Source organism: Kogia breviceps, chromosome 9 (assembly GCF_026419965.1).
Source record: "Kogia breviceps isolate mKogBre1 chromosome 9, mKogBre1 haplotype 1, whole genome shotgun sequence".
In the NCBI taxonomy this organism is placed as follows: Eukaryota; Metazoa; Chordata; class Mammalia; order Artiodactyla; family Physeteridae; genus Kogia; species Kogia breviceps.
In genome coordinates, this window is record NC_081318.1 from 6761498 (window position 1) to 6785979 (window position 24482).

Sequence of the window (24482 nt, forward strand, 5' to 3'; positions counted from 1 at the left end):
CTGTGACTGCTATGGACTGCATCGTGTCCCTGCAAATTCATATGTTGAAGCCCTACCCTCAATGTGGTGGCATGTGGAGATGGAGCCTTTGGGAGGCAATTAAGAATTAGGTTTAAACAAAGTCGTGAGAGTGAGGTTTGCCTGGTGAGGTTAGTGTCTAAGAAGAGGAAGAGAGAGACCAGGTCCTTTCTCTCTCTCTCTTTCACTTCTCCCCCACTCCTTCCCACCCTCCCACCATGTGAAAACACCTAGAAGAGGCGGTCGTCTGCAAGCCAGGAACCGTGCCCTCACCAGGAAAAGAATCTGCCAGCACCCTGATCTTGGATTGCCAGCCTCCTGGACTGTGAGAAATGCACGTCTGTCATTAAAGCTCCCAGCCTGTGGTGGTGTTATGCTGGCCCGAGCCGACTAAGACAATGGCTTATTTATCACAGCATCCCTGAGGTCTGACGGCGCCTGGCACACCGGAGGCTTGTTTAGTAAATCACTGCTGTGCCACCCTGCCATCCCAACCTGGTCAATGGGACGTGCACCTCGGTAATTCTTCACTCTGATGGACTTGGCCTTGTCCCCACTGTGACCCAAAGCACCCATTTTTTGACGAGGTAGGTCACCTGGGGTCAGTGAACAGGCATTCCTTCTCACGACTTTGGTGGGAGAGGGGTGCTGCAATCAGACCTCATGAACCCCAAGTCTTACCAGTGCCGCTGTCTGATTGATCTGATCATTAAACACAGGCCATTTGTGAACGAGAACACATTCTATTGTATGGAAACTCCTGCGCAACTGATCTCTTCAGTACCTGCCTGCCCTGCCCCTCAGGAACCTGGTTCAACAGGGCTCTGATGCGGACATGGTAGCTCTGGGATGCTTCCTGGAGGAGCAGGGCTTGCTTGAGTTGGCCTCAGAATTGGAGGAAGCACGTACCCCATCATTACAGTGGGTTTTGATGAGATTCCCAGCGTTTTGCTTCCCTGAGCAGGGCAGGATGGGGGAGGAGCTGCAGGAGAGGGGCAGGGCATTTCAGGGAGACAGGGGAGCACCTCCGGCTGGGTCAGAGGGCGCGCTGACGAAAACCCTTCTGATCTGGCCCCCGGCTGGTCCTCAGAGCTGAACTCCCAGATGGGCACACCTCACCCATTCGTGAGGTTCCACACGGCATGGTATGTGATCAAAGGCCTGGGCCACGACTCAGCGGCCCTGGCTGAACATTAACCATCACCAGAATCGTGTTACCCAGGTAACCTGGATCACCTCCAGATGTCTTTTTGTGATGCTACAACACTTCGAGCTCCTGCCAGATGAAAGGGATTAAACAAAACCTGAGAAGACGGGTGACCGGAAGCCAGGGTGACCGCACAGCTCCTGGAGCAGATAACACTTCTCTGAGTTCAAGGGAGAACCAGGCGGGCCCCTGGAGGCAGGAAGGCACAGTTTCTCCTCCTACAGAATCACTCTAGGGTTCCCTTTTCCTCCCACTCCCCAGCTATCCAACCCTGGTACCCCAATACCCACCCCCTCTGCAACCCGCTCCCCTCCTGTGGGAAGACATGGTCCAGGGCTACAGCCCGGCTGTAGCCCTGGGCTCTTCTGCCAGCACTAGAGCCCCAGCCGACCCTGCTTTTGGAAGGGTATGAGGGGTGACTTCTGAGGGGCTAGAGCTCAAGGGGGGTATGTGGGAAGTGATCAAATTGTCTTGGAGGGGGAACAGGGGAAGAGAATACTGCCCTCCACCCCCAGCAAGAACCGGCCATGGGGACTGGCTACGCTCATGGCCAAAGCTGTCTGCCCTCGTCCTGGGTCAAGTGGATCCCTCCAAGCACACAAGGACCCAGAGAACAGGAAGGGTGGCTTAGAAACGAGACCACATGAGACAGTCAATCCTTCATTTCTCTCTTCTGCAACACTGGCGTTGATAATGACCCCGGGCAGTGCCCACCGAGTCAGAGCAGCACATTTGCTGCTCTCCTGTCGCAGGTCCCTCCCCAAGGTACCAAATCCCAGCTGAGACCACCCCCGCCCCGAGTCCCCGCCCCTGACCATCACACACACACACACACACACACACACACACACACACACACACGCACACCAGTCCTAGGGTCAAGCCGGCCACCACAGCACCCTGGGCAGAGGGGCACTCGGTGTTGAAGACCATCAAGCCATTCCCTCCTTCCAAAAATATGTCTCGAGTCGCCATTAAGTGCTGGGCGCTGGCCCCGCACGGGCATAGGCGTGCCCCTCCCCAGCCCCGGCCCCCACCTGGGCATCACTCAGTGTGTTGAGACTCCCCCACAGGGGCGCCCCCGGGCTCTCTGGCAGCTGAGCACCGCTGGCTGGTGCCACAGCTGACCAGCCCAGACCTGCGCCATCTCACCCAGGGAGCCTCGCCCAGGGCCGCCGACAGCCCCCCGCACCCAGTGCCCGAGGGCTGCGGTCCCAGCCTCCGAGGAAGGACACAGACGGGCCTCAACCATCACAGACACATCCAGGCTCCAGGGTGAGGATGTCTGAGCTTACCTCCTCCCGCAGCCCTTCCCGGGACTTTTCCCGGTCCCCGTTCTGGGATGCTTGTGGAATTCTGTTCTCAGGTCTGAGAGCCTTGAAGAAAGCACCTTTTGATAGGGTCTCGCCCCCTGGGGTCCTAAAAGCCACCATTCCTGGTCGTTCCCCACACGCACCACGCAAGCATCCCACCCCGCCCATGGGTCTGCTTGGGTCCAGGCCCCCTAGAGCGCCGCGCCCTTGGCGCTGGGGGTGGGCGCCAGGGCGCCCCGGTGAACGCGCTGGTGCTTGAGCAGGTGCTGCTTCTGGCTGAAGCTGCGGCCGCAGGACGCACACAGGTAGGGCCGCTCGCCCGTGTGGTTGCGCCGGTGGCGCGTCAGGTTGGGTTTCTGGCTGAAGCGGCGCCCGCACTCGGGGCACGGGTAGGGCCGCTCGCCCGTGTGGATGCGCTGGTGGATGGTGAGCGCCGACCACCACGAGAAGCTCTTGCCGCACTCGTTGCAGATGAACTGGCGCGGCTCGCCCGGCCCGCCCGCCCGCGCCCGGCCCCACGGCACGTCCCCGGGCCCCCGGGCCGGCGGCGGCGGCGGCGGCTGCAACAGGCCGGGGGCGCCCTGGGCGGGCGGCTCAGCGGCGGCGGCGGCGGCGGCGTGGGCCTGCTGGTGGGCCCGCAGCGCGGCGCGACTGGGGCGTGGCGCGGCCGGGGCGCCGGGCAGGTGCGTGCGCTGGTGCTTGAGCAGGTGCTGCTTCTGGCGGAAGCTGCGGCCGCAGTGCGCGCAGGGGTGTGGCCGCTCGCCCGTGTGGTTGCGCAGGTGGCGCGTCAGGTTGGGCTTCTGGCTGAAGCGGCGCCCGCACTCGGGGCACGGGTAGGGCCGCTCGCCCGTGTGGATGCGCTGGTGGATGTTCAGCGACGACCACCACGAGAAGCTCTTGCCGCACTCGTTGCAGATGAACTGGCGCGGCTCGGCGGGGGCGGCGGTCCGGGCCCCGGGCTGGCGCCACCAGCTCTGGCAGAGCCCCAGCCAGGCCCAGTCGGGGCGCCCCCGCCGGGGCCCCGGCCGCGGGCGGCAGCCCCGGTGGGCCGTGGCGTCCCGGAGCAGCGCCTGCAGCCCGGCGCGGGCGCCCTGGCGGTCCCGGGCGTGCGCGCGCTGGTGGATGCGGAGGCCCAGCTGGTGGCGGAAGCAGCGCTCGCACTCGGGGCACGGGAGGGTGGCGGGCCGGGAGTGGGTCTTCTGGTGCTTGAGCAGGTGCTGCTTCTGGCTGAAGCCGCGGCCGCAGGACGCACACAGGTAGGGCCGCTCGCCCGTGTGGTGCCGCTGGTGGCGCGCCAGGTTGGGCTTCTGGCTGAAGCTCTTGCCGCACTTGCTGCACGGGTACGGCTTCTCGCCGGTGTGGGTGCGCTGGTGGATCTTCAAGGACGACCACCAGCTGAACCTCTTCCCGCAGTCCGGGCACGCGAAGTGACCCTCGCCGGCAGAAAGAGCGGGGCTCAGGGGGCTGGGGGTCACCCCCGGAGCCCGGCCTGCCGGCCCGCCGTCCGGCTCGAGGGGAAGGACCCACTTTGGACCCCCAGTCTCCTCCTGTCCCCCCCAGGCTCGAGGCTTCCCCACGCTCTGGCATGGCGGGAGGCTGCGACGCTGCTGGAAAATGTTCTCCTTATCCTTCTGGGAGAGCGCGGCCTGTGGCCCCAGCGTCTGCAGCAGCCATTCTGGCTTCTCTTGCTTGATCTTCATGACCAGCGCATCTCCTGCCGGAGGCAAAGGGGGAGAGACGGGGAGAGTCATCCGGTGCTCGGCGGGGTGGAGGGAAGGGCAGGAGGGAGGGAAGAAGCGTCAGGAGGGCAGAGCTTGGCGGAAAATAGGGCGGGAGAAAAGGATGCAGAAGGAAGAAGAGAGGAGGGAGGGTGGAAAGGACAATAAAGGGGAGATTGGGGTGTGCAGGAAGGCAAAGAAAAAAGGCAAGAAAGAAACACAGGTGAGCGACCCCGCTGCCCGCCTCCTCCACCCCGAGGGCCAGGGGATGCAGAGAAGGTACAGAAGCGAATCCAGGGAAGTCTTCCGACCCAGGAAGCAAGCAGAAAGCGGCCAAGTTTCAAACCACCTCCTTCTCTTCCTAAGGGGGTGGATGTGCTGGACACTTGCTGGACGAGGGCGCGCCCAGTCCCCCCCGGGGTTGGGCAGCCACGCCCCGCATCACCGCCAGGTCTCTCCAGGGCGGCGGCCGTGGTGCGTGAGCACCTTACCTTCTTGGCAACCTCATCTTTCTTCAACAAAACCATGAACAAGAAAGGAGGCCAGAAAGGTCTCAGCACCCAGAACAGGTGTTGCCTCGTCCTTGTACTAAACGAATCCTACACGCCAGCAGCGCACTCTGCTGCTAACCCACCTCTTACACTGTGCTCGGGTCAGAAGGGTGCTTTGCTTCTGGGCTCATGGACATAAGCCATGATGGAACAGGTTTGCTATAGACACTGCATACAGACTGTCTGATTCCGTTTATACGTAGGTCAAAACCTGGCAGCTAATGGATGAGTTAGAAGGGTAATGGCCCCCCGGTAGAGGGCGCTATGGTTGGAAGGGGGCCTGGGGCACTTCTGGGGCTCTGGCAGTGTTCTCCTTCTGGATCTCGGTGCTGGTTACATGGGTGTGTTCAGTTGGAGAATTTACAGCCCACGACCTGTATGTTTATGTTCAATAAAAAATAAATGAAACAGTTGTGAACAAAGAAGAGAAGCTCTAAACAACAGTTGCCAATCCACCTGCCAATGCAGGGGACACGGGTTCGATCCCTGGTCCGGGACGAGTCCACACGCCGCAGAGCAGCTAAGCCCACGCACCACAACTGCTGAGCCTGTGCTCTAGAGCCTGCGAGCCACAACTACTGAGCCCGCAGGCCACAACTACTGAAGCTGGAGCGCGTAGAGCCCGTGCTCCTCAACAAGAGAAGCCACCGCAATGAGAAGCCCGCACACTGCAACAAAGAGTAGCCCCCACTGGCCGCAACTAGAGAAAGCCCGTGTGCAGCAACAAGACCCAACGCAGCCAGAAAAAACAAAACAAAACAAAACCGCTGCCAGTTTTTAAAAGACAACAAAGTAAACCCCAAGGAAGTAAGAGGAAGGAATTAATAAAGACAAAAGCAGAGATGGTAGGATAAAGGGAACATAAAGATATAAAAAGGATTCTGATAAATCCCCAAATACCATGTATAAACATTATATCAATTTGAAAAATCTATGTAAAATGGATGATTTTGCGAGGAAAAGTAAATTAACAAAACTGACTCAAGAAAAGGTAGAGGGCTTCCCTGGTGGCGCAGTGGTTGAGAGTCCGCCTGCCGATGCAGGGGACACGGGTTCGCGCCCCGGTCCGGGAAGATCCCACATGCCGCGGAGCGGCTGGGCCCGTGAGCCGTGGCCGCTGAGCCTGCGCGTCCGGAGCCTGTGCTCCGCAACGGGAGAGGCCACAGCAGTGAGAGGCCCGCGTACTGCAAAAAAATTAATAAATAAAAATTAAAATTAAAAATAAAAGAAAAGGTAGAAACCACGTCTATAGAAACAATTAGAAGAGACTGAAAAGAAAGCTAAAGTTCAACCTCGAAAATGGGTAACAAGCCACTGAACCGTACAAAGAGGTTCTACTAAAACTTCACGGGAAGGAGTATTCCCAGCTTACATAAACTGTGACCATGACTAGGGCAGGGGGAGGGGGGAAGCTTACATATTAACATGACCCAGAATAAGACAAGGGTGGGGTAGGCAGGAAATTATAGGTTTATCGTTCTTTGAAAGTAGATGCAAAAAGCAAACAAGCAGAAACACCGGCAAAGCAAGTTTGGCCGTGTTAAGAGAGCATTCTATCATGGCTTTGCTGTATCTTCTCCAGGAAAGAGAAGACGACCCGACACAGTTCATGACATTAACCTTTTAAACGTTAAAAACCTTATGGTAGCTCGATAGATGTGAAAAAGTCCCATGATAAAATTCAACATCATTTCTGGAGGGAGAGAAGGAAAACGGAAAGGAGGGAGGAGGAAGAGAGGGAGGGGTGAAGAGAAAAGGAAGGAAGGAAGCTCTTAGCAAACTAGGAACATAAGGAAACTTTCTTAGGTCGACAAAGGAGCTGTATTAGAAATTGCAGCAAATGTTATAACCGAAGGCAAAAGATTAGAAGCCTATTCAAGTTAGGAACAAGGTGAAAAAAGAAAGATATATATAAATATTGGAAAGGAGGAGAGAACTGTCATTTGCTGATAATTATTAACCTAGAATGTGCATGAGAATCCACTGATGAAGTTTTAGAGATAAAAGTTTCAACAAAACTGCCAGATAAAAAACGTCAGAATTCATAACTTTTTTAAAATGGCGATAAAGTAACTGTAAGTATACCTAATATACAAGCAAAACATAAAGAAAACTATTAAACTTTATTGAAGGGATAAAATGTAAATAAAAGAACAGGTACATCATATTCCTAGATAAGAAGCTCTCCATTCCAAAATGTTTAAATTCAGTGTAATCCTAATTAAGTAAATTATAACATTGACTATGTGTGTAAATCACCCAGAAATTCTAAAAATGAGCAAGGAAGGATTTGGCTTATGCAACATTGAAAGCTAAAATGCTATCACCACACACCCATCAGAATGGCTAAAATCCAAAACACCGACACCACCAAACGCTGACAGGGATGTGCAGCAACAGGAAATGTCATTCACTGCTGGTGGGAATGCAAAGTGTTAAGGCCACTTTGGAAGACAGTTTGTCCGTTTCTTACAAAACTAACGATACTCTTCGCATACGATCCAACCAATCGCTGTCCTAGGTATTCACCCAAAGGAGTTGAAAACTTACGTCCACACAAAAACCTGCACACGGATGTTTACAGCAGCTTTATTGATAACAGTCAAAACGTGGAAGCATCCAAGAGATGTCCTTCATTGGGTGGGTGGATAAACAGTGGTACACCATACAATGGAGTACTACTCAGTGATACGAAGAAATGAGATCTCAAGTCATGAAATGACATGGAGGAAACTTAAATGCACATGACTAAGTGAAAGAAGCCAATCTGAAAAGGCTACACACTGTATGATTCCAACTATAGGACATTCTGGAAAAGGCAAAACTGTGGAGACAGTAAAAAGATCAGTGGTTGCCAGGGGTTGAAGGGTCGGGGGCGGGGGGGGAAGGGATGAACAGGCAGAGCACAGAGGATCTTTAGGGCAGTGAAACTCCTCTGCATGATACTGTAATGGTAGGTCCAGGACATTAAGCATCTGTCCACAGAATGTACAACACAAAGAGTGAACCCTAAGGCAAACTATGGACTTTATTTAATACAAATGTGTTAATAAAGGTTCATCTATTGTAAAAACTGCACCATTCTAATGCAAAACGTTAATAACAGGAGAAACTGTAGAGAAGGGTATAGGGCGCTGTTTGTCCTTTCTGCACGTTTTCTCTGTAAACCTAATACTGCTCTAAAAAATAAAGTCCATTTGATAGAAGTCTTGACTGATGCAGTTGTATTGACACGGCTGCTCCATAGTGAGCCAGGTGAGGTGAGGCTGTGAGTGAGAGTCCCTCCCACCCAAAAAAAAAAGAAGCTAAAAACAATCATTAAAAGTGTAGCATACACATAAATGACGGATACATCAAAAGAACAGAAAAGTTTGATATGCGGTACAAGGTAGCATTCCAAGTCAACAGTGAAAGGCTGGCCTATTCATCAATTTAGGACCAACTAACTCTCCATTTGGGAAAAATATTCAAGTTAGATTTGTAGTTCATACTGTTTATAAAAATCAGTTCCAGATGGTTTAAAAGAAGCAAATACAGGGCTTCCCTGGTGGCGCAATGGTTGAGAGTCCGCCTGCCGATGCAGGGAACACGGGTTCGTGCCCCGGTCCGCGAAGATCCCACGTGCCGTGGAGCGGCTGGGCCCGCGAACCATGGCCGCTGAGCCTGTGCGTCCGGAGCCTGTGCTCCGCAACGGGAGAGGCCACGACCGTGAGAGGCCCGCGTACCGCAAAAAAAAAAAAAAAAGAAGCAAATACAGTATTCAAAGAATCAGGAGAATTTGTTTAGAATCTAGAGGTAATTGATAATCTTCTTAAACAAGATGCAAAACATGAAAACTAAATTTAAAACCCCTGTATGACAAAGGATACTGCATACGAGAGAACTAGAAATGAACGTGCGGGGGGCAGCCTCTTCCAACAGAGCTTTCCACAGAGTGAAAACATTTTACATCCTAGCTGTCTGATACATGGCGCCTCTAGCCACAGGTGGTTATAGAGCACTTGGAATGTGGCTAGTACTACCGAGGAACTGAACGTACTTTTTAAAATTTAAATTAATTTAAATCTAAATTTAAATTTAAATAACCATCTGTGGCTATTGGCCACCTACTGGACAGCATACGTCTATCCAGAGTATATCAAGGACTAATATCCAGAGTATATCAAGGACTCTTAATATCCAGAGTATATAAAGGACTCTTAATATCCAGAGTATATAAAGGACTCTTAATATCCAGAGTATATAAAGGACTAATAATATCCAGAGTATTAATATCCAGAGTATATCAAGGACTAATATCCAGAGTATATCAAGGACTAATAATAAATATCCAGAGTATATAAAGGACTTTTAATACCCAGAGTATTAATATCCAGAGTATATAAAGGACTAATATCCAGAGTATTCAAGGACTTTTAATATCCAGAGTATATAAAGCACTCTTAATATCCAGAGTATATAAAGGACTCTTAATATCCAGAGTATTAATATCCAGCGTATATAAAGGACTAATATCCAGAGTATATAAAGGGCGCTTAATATCCAGAGTATTAATATCCAGAATATATAAAGGACTAATATCCAGAGTATACTAATATCCAGAGTATATAAAGGACTCCTATAGAGAGGATGAAAAGAGGTGCACCCTCGCTAGTACTCAGCAAAGTGCAAAATAACAGTGTAGCATCTTTTCACCGATCACGGCAGCAAATATTGAATACGCTGACAATATCCCGACTTCACAATACACACGGAAATTACATAGGAGGATAAGTACAACATGGATATGCTGGGGGCCGAAACGAATTCAGACTCTTTGAGGACGGCCTGACAGTGCTTATTAAAATTATAAATGTGTGCAATCTTCCACCTCTTCCACCCAGCAATTTCACTCTAGGTGTTTATCCCAAGACATACATATGAGTCCAAAGAGGAACGTCTTGGTATATTCACTGAAGTGCTATCTGTAATTAGGAAAAAGGGGGGAACAACCTAATTACCCATCGATAATAGTCTAATAAAATTGTCACTCCCTTCACAATGTGGATTACTGTGCAGCAACTGACAAGAGCTACAGATGCTCATGTGAAAAGATTTCGAAAACATTTGAAGAGAAAAAAACAAAACTGAAAATCAGTATCAGTCGTCTCATCCAACTTATGGAAAATAAAACCATACCTCTCTGCGTACACACACATGCCCGATCCGGGACGGTTCCCACCATACCCAAGACGGTGGCCACCCTGCAGGTGATATGGACCATAGCAGGACTAGATGGAGAAGTCAAAGGGGACTTACACTGTATATGTGTTATTTGAATATTCGCATAAAAATTCAAACCTTACAATTTTTAAGTCTTTAAAATACCTGAGGAAATACAGAGAAAACCTCCCCTCTAATCTGGTGGTCTTTAGTTTTGAGGCCAAAGAGCTCTGCTCCATCCCACAGCCTCACTGGCCAATGGGGGCAAAGAAACCGATGTGGCGCCCATGGAGGCGGAGGTGGGAGGGTGGGAGTGTCGCAGAAAGCACCTGCAAGGGGCCAGCTTTCCCCCTGGTGAAATGACGCTGTGAGGCCTCCCCAGACGCTCGGTTGTGAGAGGTCATTTTATCAGGAGTAATCATTTGAAAATGAAAGTGGTGACTTAAATTGTGTGCTGGCAGGAATCGAAAACCCGTGTGTAATGAGCTTCACTGATTCTAAGAATGTTTCCTCAGATGCCCTGAATTGTTGGCTGGCGGAAGTATTTAACAGGGCCATAGCTGTCCAAATTGGTGGTCATGCAGTGAATCCAAAATATATTCCAGTCAGAGGGGCGCCACTGTCCCCAAGTGGCAGGGCACCCATTCATGCCCCAGAGCCCCACAAAAGCCACTGCCTTTTCCTGATTAAACCTGGCCTTGATATCCAGCACGGTGGCTGGGGTGCGTGAAGAGGCCCTGGAGCCCAGGGGTGGCGCGTGTAGACCCGTGACGTGTGTTGCTGGGAGTTCAGTCGTCACGGGCACCTTCCCGTAGGGATCAGGCACTGATACAGAGGAAAACCGGCTTCCGCCTGCTTGTTCCAAAGGTACTGGTCCTCAGTCAGCATAAAAAGCATCAGTTTTTATCTAAATGGCTCAGATAAAATAAAAAGCTGCTAAATGGTGAGCTATTGCTTAATGGGTAGTTTCTGACATTATGGGAAAATTCGAGAAATGGATAGTGGTGATGGCTGTACCACAACGTGAATGCACTTCATGCCACTGAATTGTACCCTTAAAAATAGTTAAAATGGTAAACTTCATGTTATGTATCATATATTTCCCCACGATTAAAAAAAAAACACATAAAGTAAAAGGTACCTGAAAGAGGTAAGCTCGCAATTATCTGAAAGCTCTGGCCTTCCGGAAGAGTCATTGCCTCAGCCTGGCCAGCAGGCGTGGCAGCCTGTGGAGGCTGAGCTCACGGGGGGCCCCAGGCCCCAGTGGCTCCAAGGTCCAGGCCGGTGTTTTTCTACCTCTTCCCGAAGCTGCAGCTGCCGTACGGGGCAGAGAAGGCCCTGGTGGAGCCCATCTCTCACGTCTGAATTAGGATCTCCCTTATGAGTTTACGTGGGCAAAAGGGTCCTTCAGCTGAAATGTTTGGAACTGTCTGCCCCAGGACTTCCTGTCATTACTGTAATGTGAGCCTCACACACACACACACACAGACACACAGACACACACACACACCCCTCGAGTGCTCTCAGCGTTCAGAGCGACAGCCCGGGGCCGGGGTTGTGGGGGACTGGGAAGTGGGGTGGCCGAACTCACTGCCGTGTGTGTCAGGGCCCAGCCCCAGAACAGTGTGCTGTCCATATATCATACTGCCTCCTTCGAGCTGCTGTTTTCTTTCTTTTTTATCCAACTGCCTGGTTTTTGTCTCATCTTAGGCCCACTGCAGTGACTGTCCTGGGAGGGCGGGGGCTCTGGGGTCTATGGGGCAACTCCCCTGGAAGGGGTGGGAGGTAAAGAGACCTGGTCACTGTGCTGAGCGAGGGGCCGAGTTCCCAGGCCTGGGCCGGTCCCCTCTCCCGGGGCCAGAGCCACCGTGCAGCCCAGCTACACGCAGAACAGGGCCTGCCACAGAGGCTGAGAGCGGGTCTCAGACCAGGGGCTGCTCCATCCCAGAAGCGGGCAGCGGGCGGCTGGGGAGGGGTCTCCACAGGGCACTTCCCACTCTCAGCGGCGCCTGCCCCCTGCCCGGGAGACACCAGGACTAACTGCTGTGTTTCCTCACCACCGGCTCCGAGAGCATCAGCTGACACAGACCGTGAACTGTGTGACCCCGGGAAGCTTAATGGACTGAACTGAAGACACTCTCTCACCCAACCAACAGCAGGGCTTGTTGCGACCACGTGTCCTCCCCAGAGCGCTGCCTTTCGGTGTGTGATCAGCTCCAACACCAAGCACTCCCTGATCTAACCTGATCTTCCCGCAGCAGATTTCTGCATGGTGTGTGTGTGTGTGTGTGTGTGTGTGTGTGTGTGTGTCTGTGTGTGTCTGTGTGTGTCTCTGTGTGTGTGTGTCTGTGTGTGTGTGTCTGTGTGTGTGTGTCTGTGTGTGTCTGTGTGTGTGTGTCTGTGTGTCTGTGTGTGTCTGTGTGTGTGTCTGTGTGTCTGTGTGTCTGTGTGTCTGTGTGTCTGTGTGTGTCTGTGTGTGTGTGTGTCTCTGTGTGTGTGTGTGTCTCTGTGTGTGTGTGTGTCTGCGTGTGTGTGTCTGTGTGTGTCTGTGTGTCCCTGCCTGGCAAGCACACGCTGGGCTTTGTCAGCTCTTAGCCCCCTCGTCTGTGTTTGCTCCATCCTTGGACGTGACCTCAGCGTCCTGGTCCCACCAGGTGGTTCTACAGGCCACCAGCAACTCCTGCTCAGCTACAGAGGGACGGGGAAGACGGGGCTGGGGAGGGGGCCGTGGTGGGCTCCCACCTGCCCCTCTTCTCTTACCTGTGCTGCTGTCGCCAGCCAGGCCACTCTCCATCCCCGGAGGCCCCTCGGCATCAGCACCGCGGCTCCCTGCCCGGCCGTCTGTGGGTGAGCTGGGAGCAAAGGAAAGAGAGTTGGCCTGTGGGACAAGGACGAATGCCACCCACAGGAGGCAGTCCCTCTTTTTCAAAAGCTCTTCTATGACCTCTGTCAGAATGAGCAGGATTTATTTTAAAAGCACATATACCTGCTAGGCAGGTAAAATGTGTATAATTCCCATCTTATGAAGAATAAACGGAGGCCAGAGAGGGCCGCTGACATGCCCCAAGTCACAGAGGTGGCCGAACGGCAGAGCTGGGCAAGGTCCCTGGGCTTCTAACGCCCAGACCAGATTCTCACGCCCACTCTCTCATCGCCTGCGGGGCGGGGTGTGAAGGATGCCACAGGAGAGAACCAGGAACCTCAAATAAGTTTAGAGACACCCCCTACCCTGCAACGTGGTCACGAGGACACCTTGGAGGGAAGAACCGTCCCTCCAAAATCGCCAGCCCCCCCGTCTCTCAAAGCCCCCGTCCAGGTTCCAGCGCAAACCCTTCTGGGGCCTCACGGCGCCCCCAACCCCGAGCAAGAACACACGTGACCAACCTGGGTCCTAGGGACCTGATCCCTCGCCCACCAATCTGGGGCTCATCTTTTCTTGCTCTTCAGTCTCTTGAACACCTCCCGACTGGCTCATTTGGCGCCTGGAATGTGATCGGGACGGGCCCGGCTGCTCTGACCCCTCGGCGCGGCCCCTGCCCCTTCCGGGCCCCAGCCTAAACGTCACCTCCTCTGAGTGGCCTTCCCTGGCAACCCTGGGTCAAGTCACAACCCTAACCCCACCTCCCATTCCTCCCGGACACTTTTCGCCACCGGACAGGATATTTACTTTTCTGCTTATTCCCCGACAGGAATCGAGGACAGGACTTCCCGGGCTCGCTGCCGAGTGCCAGGGCCCGGGACAGAGCCCGCACGTGGAGGGCACCGAACAGCCGTGTGGGGCACCGACATGCTGCCCGTTACGTGCGCTCAGAGACGTGGCCGCTGCACGTGGTGCTGTGGGCGGGCCCCCCGAGGACGGGGATCTCGTCTCCTACGCCTGCACCCCCGGACGCCCTGCACTCCCAACAGGCCCCAGCCGCTGCAGGGCCGGGAACCTCTCCTCGGCCACCACTTGGGCTCGGGGAACCCAGCCTCCCCTTGCTCCACACCTCAGGCCCCGGAGAGCCTCCCAGAAACCCCGTTCTAAGGGTCTCCCCGCTTCCTTCTCCCAGGTCCCCTTCCAGCGGCTACTCCGGGAACAGGGACCCAGGCTGGAGATGTGGACCCTGCCTGGAGAGGCGGGGGGCAGGGCTATCAGGGAGATATGAATCTGAGAAACAGAAAACTCACCCTCCCTGGTGCAGAAAGGGAAAGAGAACCCTCCCCTTTCTTTCAGAGTACTTTCTTTAGAAAACTTCTGATTGGAAGTTCTTTCTCTGCCCCTTTGAGGTGTATATAAATCTTTTTAAAGCTCACTAAGCCTCTTGCCGGCTTTACAACCCAGGACCCTCTTTCTCGAGGACCCGGGAGCCATCTCTCCTAAATGCAAACATCAAGGAAACAGCGGCCAGTGTCCCCTGCCCGTGGGAGGTGGGAGCCTAACTCTCCAGCAGCACCGGGCTCCGGGCTGCAAACCTCCTGCCATCACCAAGATACAAGAAGTGGATGTTTCCTTTGCATAAAGGCAATTAGCCATCGCGGGTGGCCACCCAACTCCAGGCGAATTTAGGGTGAACTCCGTGTGACAAACGGCGCCGTCAAGTCCTCTTACCCGAGGCCTGGCTACGCTTTCCCTGGAGAGCACGTGTCAGTGCGCTCGCCCCTGCTGGGCTGTGTAACAGGTGAGATTTCCGTCTATAGTCTCTTAGCAAATTGCGTGTGATATGCACCACATTCTAGTCTAATGCTTATTCAGTTAAAGACCTGTTTTCTTTCTCTCCTACTTTTGCGGGGAGTTTCTCTGAGTTGGCAGGAGATTTGGTTTTTTTTTTTTTTTTTTTTTGCGTTACGCGGGCTTCTCACTGTTGTGGCCTCTCCCGTTGCGGAGCGCAGGCTCCAGACGCGCAGGCGCAGCCGCCGTGGCTCACAGGCCCAGCCGCTCCGCGGCACGTGGGATCTTCCCGGACCGGGGCACGAACCCGTGTCCCCTGCATCGGCGGGCGGGTTCTCAACCACTGCGCCATCAGGGAAGCCCAGATTTGGTTTTTAATTCTGTTTCCCCCAAAGGGGTCTGTTACGCACTCCTGCCGTGGGTTACGAGAGACACTGAAACCCGCCCGTGGTGCAGAGAGAAGGGGGCCACAATGGGGGCAGGAGAAGGCCCCCCTTGGGGGTCCTAAGCCAGTGCTCCTGACTTAGCACCACATTTTCCTTCCAGGTCACCCTGCATCCCAGGCCACGGGGTAGCCTCTCACCAGCTGGAGATTTCATGTCTGCCTAAGGAGACTCAGAGCACTGGAGGACAAAGAGGCCACTTTGACGTGGGGGATCTCAGGCAGGGGGGTGGAGGCTCGGGCCACCATTCGGGGCCAGGACACAGGGTGGGACTTGGGCTCATTCACAAAACCCCTGCACAACACAACTGAGGCCCCTTAAGCCAAATCAAATCAGTCCTCCTTGATCCATTCTGTCTTAAGAGGTATTACCAACTCAAAATCGCCTCAGGTGGCAGAAGGGCTTCAATTCTTGGCGACCAATTCACAGGGAGTCACTGGGCTGCACCAGAGCTCATGGTCCGAGAAAGAACAGAAGTGGAAATAGAAGGAAAGGACCCTCATGGGCCCGAGGAGAAGAAGGAAGAAAGGAGAGGGCAGGGGACAGGAACAGGGGACAGGGGCTATGTCCTGGGGGCCCATCTCCCCCTGTGTGCTCAGGTGGGATGTGTCTGGAAAACAGGCCAACAGGTGTCCTCAGACAAACCCCTGAGACAAGCCGAACGGCAGAAGGTCCCTGCATGTGGCAGCATCTTTCCAGGCCGGCCAGGCCCCCGCGCACCCCACCCTGAGGCACCGCACTGCACACCTCTTCTCGCCCCACCAGACGCGTCACTCAGCTGACTGGAGAGAGAGATGCCCAGGGACACGGCGAGCAGGCCGCCCAGCAGAAGACTCTGGCCAGAAAACAGGAGGCAACGCGGGCCGGTCCCCATCCACCAGTGCCCACACCGAGTCCCTACTGGCCACCTGGTCTATCACCCAGCTCCGCGACCCCGACCTCCGATGACCTTTCCCCTCCCTGCCCAGCAGGTCCCGCGGAGGGCGGGACACACGCGGGGGGTGGGCCTCGGGACAGGGCACCAGTCACCTCCTCCTTCCCAGCCCCTGGCTCTGGGTCAGGCGGCTTTGGGGATGAGAGCCCCTTGACGGGGAGGCTTGGCGGGACAGCTGCCGTGACAACTACCTGTGGCCCGGGGCAGGTGCTGAGGTCTGGGGGCAGGGAAGGGGCTTCGATCTCAGCAGAAATCTGGGGGGAAGGCAGACGGCAGCTGGGGGTGGACAAAGGCCACGGGCCTGGAGAGGCGGGCGGTGCAGGGACACGTCTGGGTCACTCCACATCCTCCAGATCTCAGGGCCCTGGACCTTTTCCACCAGCCAAGTACCTCTCTCTTCACAGACTCAGGCCCCACATGGGGAAGAAAGAAATGGCACCTCATGTGTCCTCTGTCACCAGTGGAGTGGGGACCGGTCACGTGCCCTCCACCAGTAGCTCAGGCTTCGGCAGATGCATCTCCCAAACTCCAGCCGAAGGCCCAGCTCACAGGCCCTGCTCAGCTAGGAGCCCCACCCAGGACGACACCATCTGCCCCCCCCCCGGTTCACCGAGGCACAGCCCCTCCCCACAGGAAACCACGCACAGGAGGCGGTCTTCCCAAGGTGCCCTCCCCATCAAGCTACCGCCCTCACACCAGTAGGTCAAGTCCCCCGGGGGAGCAGCCCAGGCCAGCGTTTGGAAGGGGATGGGCGAGGGCCCGCAGGCCCCAGCTAGCCCTCACCCTGAGGGTGTGCTCTCGGAGTCCTCCGGAGGGACGGAGACTCTGTCTGTCCTTCCCCCATTCACTGAGAGGGCGGGGGCTTCCCTGGTCACCTCGGTATTGACCTGGCTCTGGGAAGAAAAGGGGGTGACCAGACAAGACTCGGTAGGGACAGGGAGACCGACTGGGTACCAGGCGCTCAGCAAGCAACGCCCACTTCGTCCTAAGGAGCCGGGGCTCTGAGACGTTCAGCGGTTTGCTCAAGGTCACACAGCCAGTAAATGCTGGAGCCAGGACCGAAGGAACCGGGGTGGGCCTGCCCCGGCCAGAGCTCCCGCGCCTGGATGTCGCCTCTAAGGGAAGGCGCAGAGTGTACCAAACCTTAAGCCACCAGGGCCTCATTTTCAGGAGTCTGGCCTCTAGACCTACGTGTTGGTATTTAAGTGTGTACAAATTATGTTTAAAATTCAGTTTCTCATTCACACTGGCCACGCTTCCAGGGTTCAGCAGTCACACGTGGCTAGAGCCACCATAACATCCAGCAGAAAAGAAGATTTCCAGGTTCACGAGGTTCTGCTGGGCGACATTGCACTAGATAGAAAGCTCCAGGATGGCGGTGGCCCTGCCTGCCCAGGCCTGGGACGCAGAAGGTGCTCAGTTTATACTGGATGAATGAATAGATGAATGAACGAATGAGAGAAATGGAAAGACTGAAGACGGGGCCCCTCTGGCCCCAGCGTTTCATCAACAACAACAAATACCTCAGGACAGGTTAATGATGTCCCTGGCCTGGGAAATGGATTTCAGTTAATATCAGTGGATGTTTCATTTAAAATATATAATCAGAGGTGGTTGCCGAGGGGGAGGGGGTCGGGGGAGGGATGGAGTGGGAGGTCAGGGTTTGCAGATGTAGGCTTTTATATATAAATGGATAAACAACAAGGTCCTACTGTAGAGCACAGGGAGCTACATTCAATATCCTGTGATAAACCATAATGGAAAAGAATATTTAAAAAAATAATGTGTTCGTGTATAACTGAATCACTTTGTTGTACAGCAGAAATTAACACAACATTGTGAATCAACTCTACTTCAATAAAAAATATTGATAAAATACAGTCATACGAGAAGAAACTGATCTGCACACAAACATATCCAGAGACGATCATTTCTAACATCCAAGGCGGTAAGTACACAAACGTTCAAAGATGCAAAAATACAGAGACACTCATACACGTGAGAATACCTGCAAAATTGCATATGCAGAGTACAGAGAGACTGAAATATTAAGAAATCCCCCCAGAGGACAGGACTTCCCAGGCTCGCTGCCGAGTGCCAGGGTCCAGGACAGAGCCCGCACAGCTGGATCTACAGATCCAGAGACACGAGTGTGCCAACGTGAACCGCACGGGCACAAGTCACTCGCCTTTCACGCTGGAGAAAACAGCAATGTGACTCCCTGCTGACCCAAGTCTCCTCACGACCCATGACCGTCCCCCCAGGCCCACTGCTCCAAGGAGCGGAACTCAGGACGATGCAGCCACCGGGAGAGGAAGCGACAGCTGGTGACACGGAACAGTCACCTGTTGGGGTACCCGTGGCGGAAGCTGAGGGGAGCGGGGCGGCGTGGGGCAGCAGCGCTGCAGCCGGAGGGGAGAAGCTGGAGGGGCACAGAAAGCCCTAGAAAGAGGACAAGGCTCTGCCCCGCCGGCCGGTGCAGCCCGAGCCCCAGGGCCACGCTGCAGGGGTCTGGCCAGGAGGCGGCGGCGGGCCGTTCCCCGCTCCCCTGGGAGCCCGAGCCCCGACTCCTTCGCCGTCCACTCGCGTTGGCCGCGCCTCTCCTCACACCCACGCACGCCTGGGCCCGGGAGCAGGGGCCCTGACTTCTAGCCCAAGTGTCCTCGGCGAATCGCTTCACCGCTAGGCCTAGGTCCCCAGTGGCGAAGGTGACTGAAAGCGCCCGCTCCGGGGGCTTTGCTGTGAGCAGCAGGTTGGGGGAAACACCAGACTTCCTAAATGGTCTCTTCTTTCTCATGGCCTGAGAACAGTCCGCACCCGAAGGTTCTGAGCCCTCTCTCCCAGCACCCCACGGCCAGCTCACCCTCCCTAAACCGCTACCCTTCAAGCTGCTTCAGAATCTCTGGCGGCCCCCGGCGCCCACAGGGCAACCCCAAGCTCTGCACAGCGGCGGGGAGCTGGCCTCGCAGAGGAACCGGGCGTGGACAGCTTTCACGGTCAAGGCTACCTGCAGAGCTGTGCTGACAGAGCAGCCCCAGGTACCGCCTCTCCCGGGAGATGGAGACTGGGTGGGGAGGAGGGCCTCCTCCGGGCCAGGCTGCGCACGGCAGGGGTAAGGAGAGCAGGGCCGGGTCTGGGCCCTGAGCGCCAGGCGGGGGGCTGGACTAAAGAGAGCCGCGGACGCTTGTGCCGGCTCAGCTCAGGCGAGCCCCACGGCCTCACAGCCCGACTTTGTGGCGGGGAGGAGCTGGTGTAGCCTCTGTCTCCCAGGACTGATCGCACGGCCCCCAGGCCCTCTCTCCCAAAGCCAGTCCCTGCAACGCAGGCCACTCCTGCGCGAGGCCTGGTCCCTGGGCCCGGGCTCTGGCTGACCTCTGGATAATCAGCGCTCTCTCCAGGCATCGGTCCCCCAAGCCTGCACCCACTTCACCTTCCTCTCCTCCAGCGTTGCTGACCGAGGACACGCAAACCATCCCCAACAAGTGGCTTTAAAATGGTATCGGAAAGGCAGGGCAACTGCTGTTCCCACCTTCTATGGCCCGGGGCCCAAGGACAGACAGGCTGGCCGAGGTCCTAGCCCGGACCAGGTGAGCACCACCTCCATCCACCGCCTAGGAGCCCGCCTCCGCCCCACATCCCAGCATAAGGCATGCCCGGCACCCTTCTACAACTCCCAGAACAACCCCCGAGCCCCTCCAGGGCCCCCACCCCGTCCTCCTCTCCATCAACCTCCCTGCTCCTCCCTCGTTCCTCTCCGACTTCCCGGATCTACTCACTACCGATCAGGTGTCCCCATGCACCCTCACTGTTACCTCTTCCAAGCCCTGCCCCCGTCCTCCCCCTTCTCCCCATTCCCCCTTCCTACTCCAGCATCTTCAGACCTCAGCCTCCCAAACGCTGCGGTCCTCAGTCCCAGGAGAGGGGACAGCGGTGAGGAGGAAGAGGGCGGGGCAGGCCATCGTCCCACAGAAAAGACCACACGTAGCAGAAGGAGCCCAGGACAGGGAGGCCAGAGACCTTGGGGCCGGGTTTGCTTCTGGCTAGTCACGTGACCCCGGGCCAGCCACTTTCCTTCCCTAGGCCTCAGTTTCCCCATCTGTCAATGGAAATAATGCCTGGTCCTCTGTATAGAACTGTTATATCAAGCAGTGGGAGGGAAACCTTGCGAAAGGACTCTGGAAAATGTTCACACGGTGCAAGACGAATTCGTTTTAGGTCACGGCATTGCCATCACCCCCTCCCCACCACCCAGTTGTCAGAACTGACAGGAAGAGCCCAGTTCAGTGACATCAGTTTGCTTCCGCCAGTGTTCCCTGGGAACCAGGTCCAGGGCGGCCAGGGCGGCTGCCTTATCCCATCATGCCCGCCCGCCTCCCAGGGGTCCCAGATTCAACGCCATGCCAGTCCCCAGGGCACCTCCTTCCAGGACCCCTGCCCCACCTGCCCTGCCCAACATTCACCCCTTTGCTGGGACTGTCACTCCCCCACCTCCCCGCCCCCAGGCCTGTCCCCCAGCCATGGCATCCCTACCCCCAGTCTCTGCTCACCTGTCTCCCTTTAGAGGACAGAACGTCACCCATATTCCTCTGCCCCAAATCTAAGACTCAGGAGCCTGCCAGGGCCTGGGGACTCCCATTACCTGATCGAAGGCAAGGGATGAAACCACCTGCTAACAACACTTTGGACAGTTGTCACATTTTGATTTATAAACACTTTTCACCCTTACTGCGTTCAGAGGAGCTTGGCAAGGATAAGGAGTGTTTCCCCCTTTTTGGATGAGGAAAGCAAGGCCCAGAGGGGACACTCCCTGCCTCAGAGAAAGTTAGAACTCAGGTCTCCTGCCCACCTGGCCCACTCTCCCCTGCAGGCCAGCCCCATCCTAGGAAACCTTAGACTCCTCAGCTTAACCCTCGCCAGGGGAGCAGGTACCTGGACCAGCTCTGCACTTGGCCCTGGGCATCCTTTGCCCCTCCGGGTGGGACTCACCAGGCCTCTCAAAACTGCCACCACCTTTCACTACCGCAGAGCGCAGCCCTCACAATCCACAGGTCACTAAATCGTACCAGCGCTGTTTTAATACCTCCAGCATCTGCCACCGCTGCTGCCTTAGTTCAGGCCTCAGCACTGCTCACCTGGAGGCTGCACTGCTATCACAGTTCATCTTGCGCCTCCAATCCATCCACCACCCAGACTCAAAGCGACTTTCCGAAAATTACACCTTAGACATGTTAGTACTTTGCTTAAAACACTTCAGTGGGTCCCCAGCACTTTCAGGTACTGCTAAAAATTTCCTGGCAAGACCATTTAAAATCTGGCCTCTGCTCACCTCTCACTGTACCACCAACCTACCCCATTGTCCCCAGATGCAACTCCCTGACCTTGCCGTGTCTAGGGACACCTGTCATCAGTCTTGGAATACCCTTGCCCAACTCTTCTCTGCCCAGCCCAGATCCAGGATCACTTTTCACCAGGAAGCCTTTGTGGATAACACCAGGCTCAGTTAGGGGCCCTTCTGTTTAACCTGTGCACCCACCCAACCCAGTACCATCTACATAGTATAATAATAATTTGTCTCCACAAGACGACTGTAAACATCTTAACACAGGGAGTGTTTCTCTCTCCCCAACACCCAGCACGAGGTCCAGCATGCTGTAAACCATTAATAAAAATTTTAACAAAGGAACATTTAGATAAAAGAAATTTAAGTCCCAAACAGATGAGAAGCACAGAATCATGGAACCTTAGCGTTGAAAGGAGACTAATACCCTCTAATATTTTCATTTTACAGATGAACATCTGGACCCAAAATGCACACCTAATAGTGGAGCCTGGACATAGCCGGCCTCGCGTCGGGGCTTTGACCACACCCCACCCCAGGTCTGGTGGACCAAGACACACACCAGGCTCCATCCTCCCAAAGGGCTGGAGGGGGCGGCATCTCTATACCCTCCACCTTCACGAGGGAAGAAACCCCCAGAGCCTACCCCCAGCCCCACTGAGATCTTGGTTCCTATGCCTGTCTTCCTAGAATGGAGGTTTCGGGGAGACCCCTACACACACACCTCCAATTTCTGTGGTGCTTCGCTCTCATTGTTCTCGCCCCCGATCCTCAGGCCCACTCATTTAATCTTTTATTAAGCACCTACTATGTGTCACTCTGCGGCGAGCACTGGGGTTCCCGCCCTGCAGGAACTCGATCTTTGGGGGAGGCTGACACCGCTCCCGAATATCGGGACAGGCTCTGGCAGAGCGCGCCCGGAGGAGCCGAGGGGGCAGTCCCCGCGCTCACCTCCGCGCCACTCCCGCCTCCCTCCAGCTCTCACCCGGCCTGCAGCCCCTTCCCACGCACGACCCGGGCCCCTTTCCCCGTGAGCTGTGCGGAGGTGGGGAAAGTTCGGGGCTGAGAGCGCGGGGGGCTCAGGGGGCCCCGAGGCCGCCTCCAGCCCGAGTCTGGGTGGAGACAGCGCGGGAGGAGCGGGGCCGGACGCTGGCCCCGCGGCACGGTCCGTCCCTCCGCACGCCCCTCCCCGCCCGGATTCAGAGGGACTCGGAGGGAGGGGACGGGAATAAATACCTTTGACTTTGTGGCTAAGGTTAACGGGAACTGCCACCCCGGGGCGACTTGGGCACTGAGCTCCCCGGCCCCGCCAGTCCCGGGGCAGGCGGGGCAGGCCCACGCCCCTGATTGGCTGGCGGGACAGGCCATCCCCTGGGCCGCCCCGCCACTTGATTGGCTGAACCTCTCAGATGACCAGCTCAGCCCTATAGGAGAAGCCTGCGGGGCGGCTCCTTTGTTCTCCGGAGCCAATGGCCTGCGTGGGCGGGCTGACCTCGCCTCCCGAGGGGCCAGCCGCGGCCCCGCCAGGCATTAAAGCGTTGGCCGTGGGGCGCTGGGCCCGGTCTCCCAGGGGAGGAGGGGCGGGGGCGAGGCCGGAAAGCTGGTGACCCGACGGCACGGCAGCACCCTCTCCTTCTCTCCGTGGAGCTCTCCCTCCCCGTCCAGGCCGCGCAGACGCGCGCCCTGAAGCCGATCCAGTCTCTCGGCAACTCTCCGTCCGACGCCTGCGACGCGCCCGCACCGCCCTTGGTGCCGGGATCCGGGGGAACAAGTCGCACGAACCCCGATCCGACGATCACACTCGAGTGTGCATGTGACATGCACTTTTGCACTTGACACTACGGCACACCAGGTGTTAGAGTGAGAATGTGCGAGTCTCGTGCGACGGCAGAGAAATCGCCCTCCGCACTCACGCGGCCCCTAGGCACGTCGTAGCCGCGTGATAAATGATCCTGGGGTCTCCAGAAGAGACTTAGACATAATTAAATCCAACCCCTTCCTTTTTGTTGAGGAAAGAGCGACCAACGTTCCTAGGTCGTGTGTTACTGCTGATTTAGAGGCAGGGTCCAGATGGCCAAGGAGGGTTTTTTGTTCCCAGAGACCTTCAGGAAAGAGAATTTTCACATCATCCAGATCGGAAGGAAATACTCCTTTATGTTAATAAAATTGCGCACACTGCTACCTCAAACGGGGCCGGCCAGCCAGGGCAACTCCCACTGGCAGATTCTCTCCGGAGCTGCCCAGAAACCGCCTTTGGGACAGGAGGTTGATATCAAGAGAAGCTGGCCTCACCCTGAGACTTGCTACAAACCTTACTGTTAAGCCTATGGACCTTATTCTAATCAGTCAGCAGCTGCCTACTACGCGTTTGCCATGGGCCCAGCTGCCGTTAAGCCTCATAACACAACAGAAACGGGGGACCCAATTCTATCAGTTTTACCACAGTCTTCTTGTGCAGTTTTTACAAAAGATACTTTCTGTCCCTGGACTTTGACTTATTCATCTGTAAGAGTTAATAATTTTCTACTTACAGTCGGCCTTCCGTAGCCACAGGTTCCACGTCTGTGATTTCAATCAACAGCAGACTGAAAATATTCAGGGGGGAAAAAAACTCCAGAAAGTTCCAAAAAAGCAAAATTTGAATTTTCCCAGGCACAGGGAACTATGTACATAGCAGTTACACTGTATTAAGTATTATAAGTAATCTAGAGGTGATTTAAAGTATACAAGAGGACATGAGTGTGTAGGTTATATGCAAATACAATGCCATTTTATATATAAGGGACTCCAGAATCCAAAGATTTTGTTATCCACGGGGGGTTGGGGGGTTCCTGGAAACAATCCCCAGAGGATACTGAGGGACAACTGGGTTTTTGCAGGACCCTAATTGGTTCTATCCTCTACAGAAGCATTTGTAAAGTGTAAAACCCTGCCCAGAGGCCAGAAATCACTAGGCCATCAACTCTTTAAATAAAGACTCTCATTCATCTTATTTTCTGAGTACCTAGTGGGGGTTCAACCAAGACTTGTGGAATTCCAGCATTGTAGTTCCACATCTGCCACTGGCTATGAGTGGGAAAGTCATTTCCACTCTCTGGGCCTGTTTC

General features: G+C 55.2%; 1 protein-coding gene across 1 annotated transcript; it reads right to left on the reverse strand.

Moving 5' to 3' along the window:
* Positions 1-2729: 2729 nt before the first annotated feature.
* Positions 2730-22713, reverse strand: ZNF775 (zinc finger protein 775). Its single transcript, XM_067041903.1, has 3 exons — positions 22612-22713; positions 12770-12861; positions 2730-4252 (listed from the first exon to the last, which is right to left on the reverse strand). The coding sequence occupies exons 2-3, from the start codon at positions 12801-12803 to the stop codon at positions 2730-2732; spliced, it is 1557 nt and encodes a 518-aa protein (XP_066898004.1). The 5' UTR covers positions 12804-12861; positions 22612-22713.
* Between the last annotated feature and the right edge of the window lie 1769 nt (positions 22714-24482).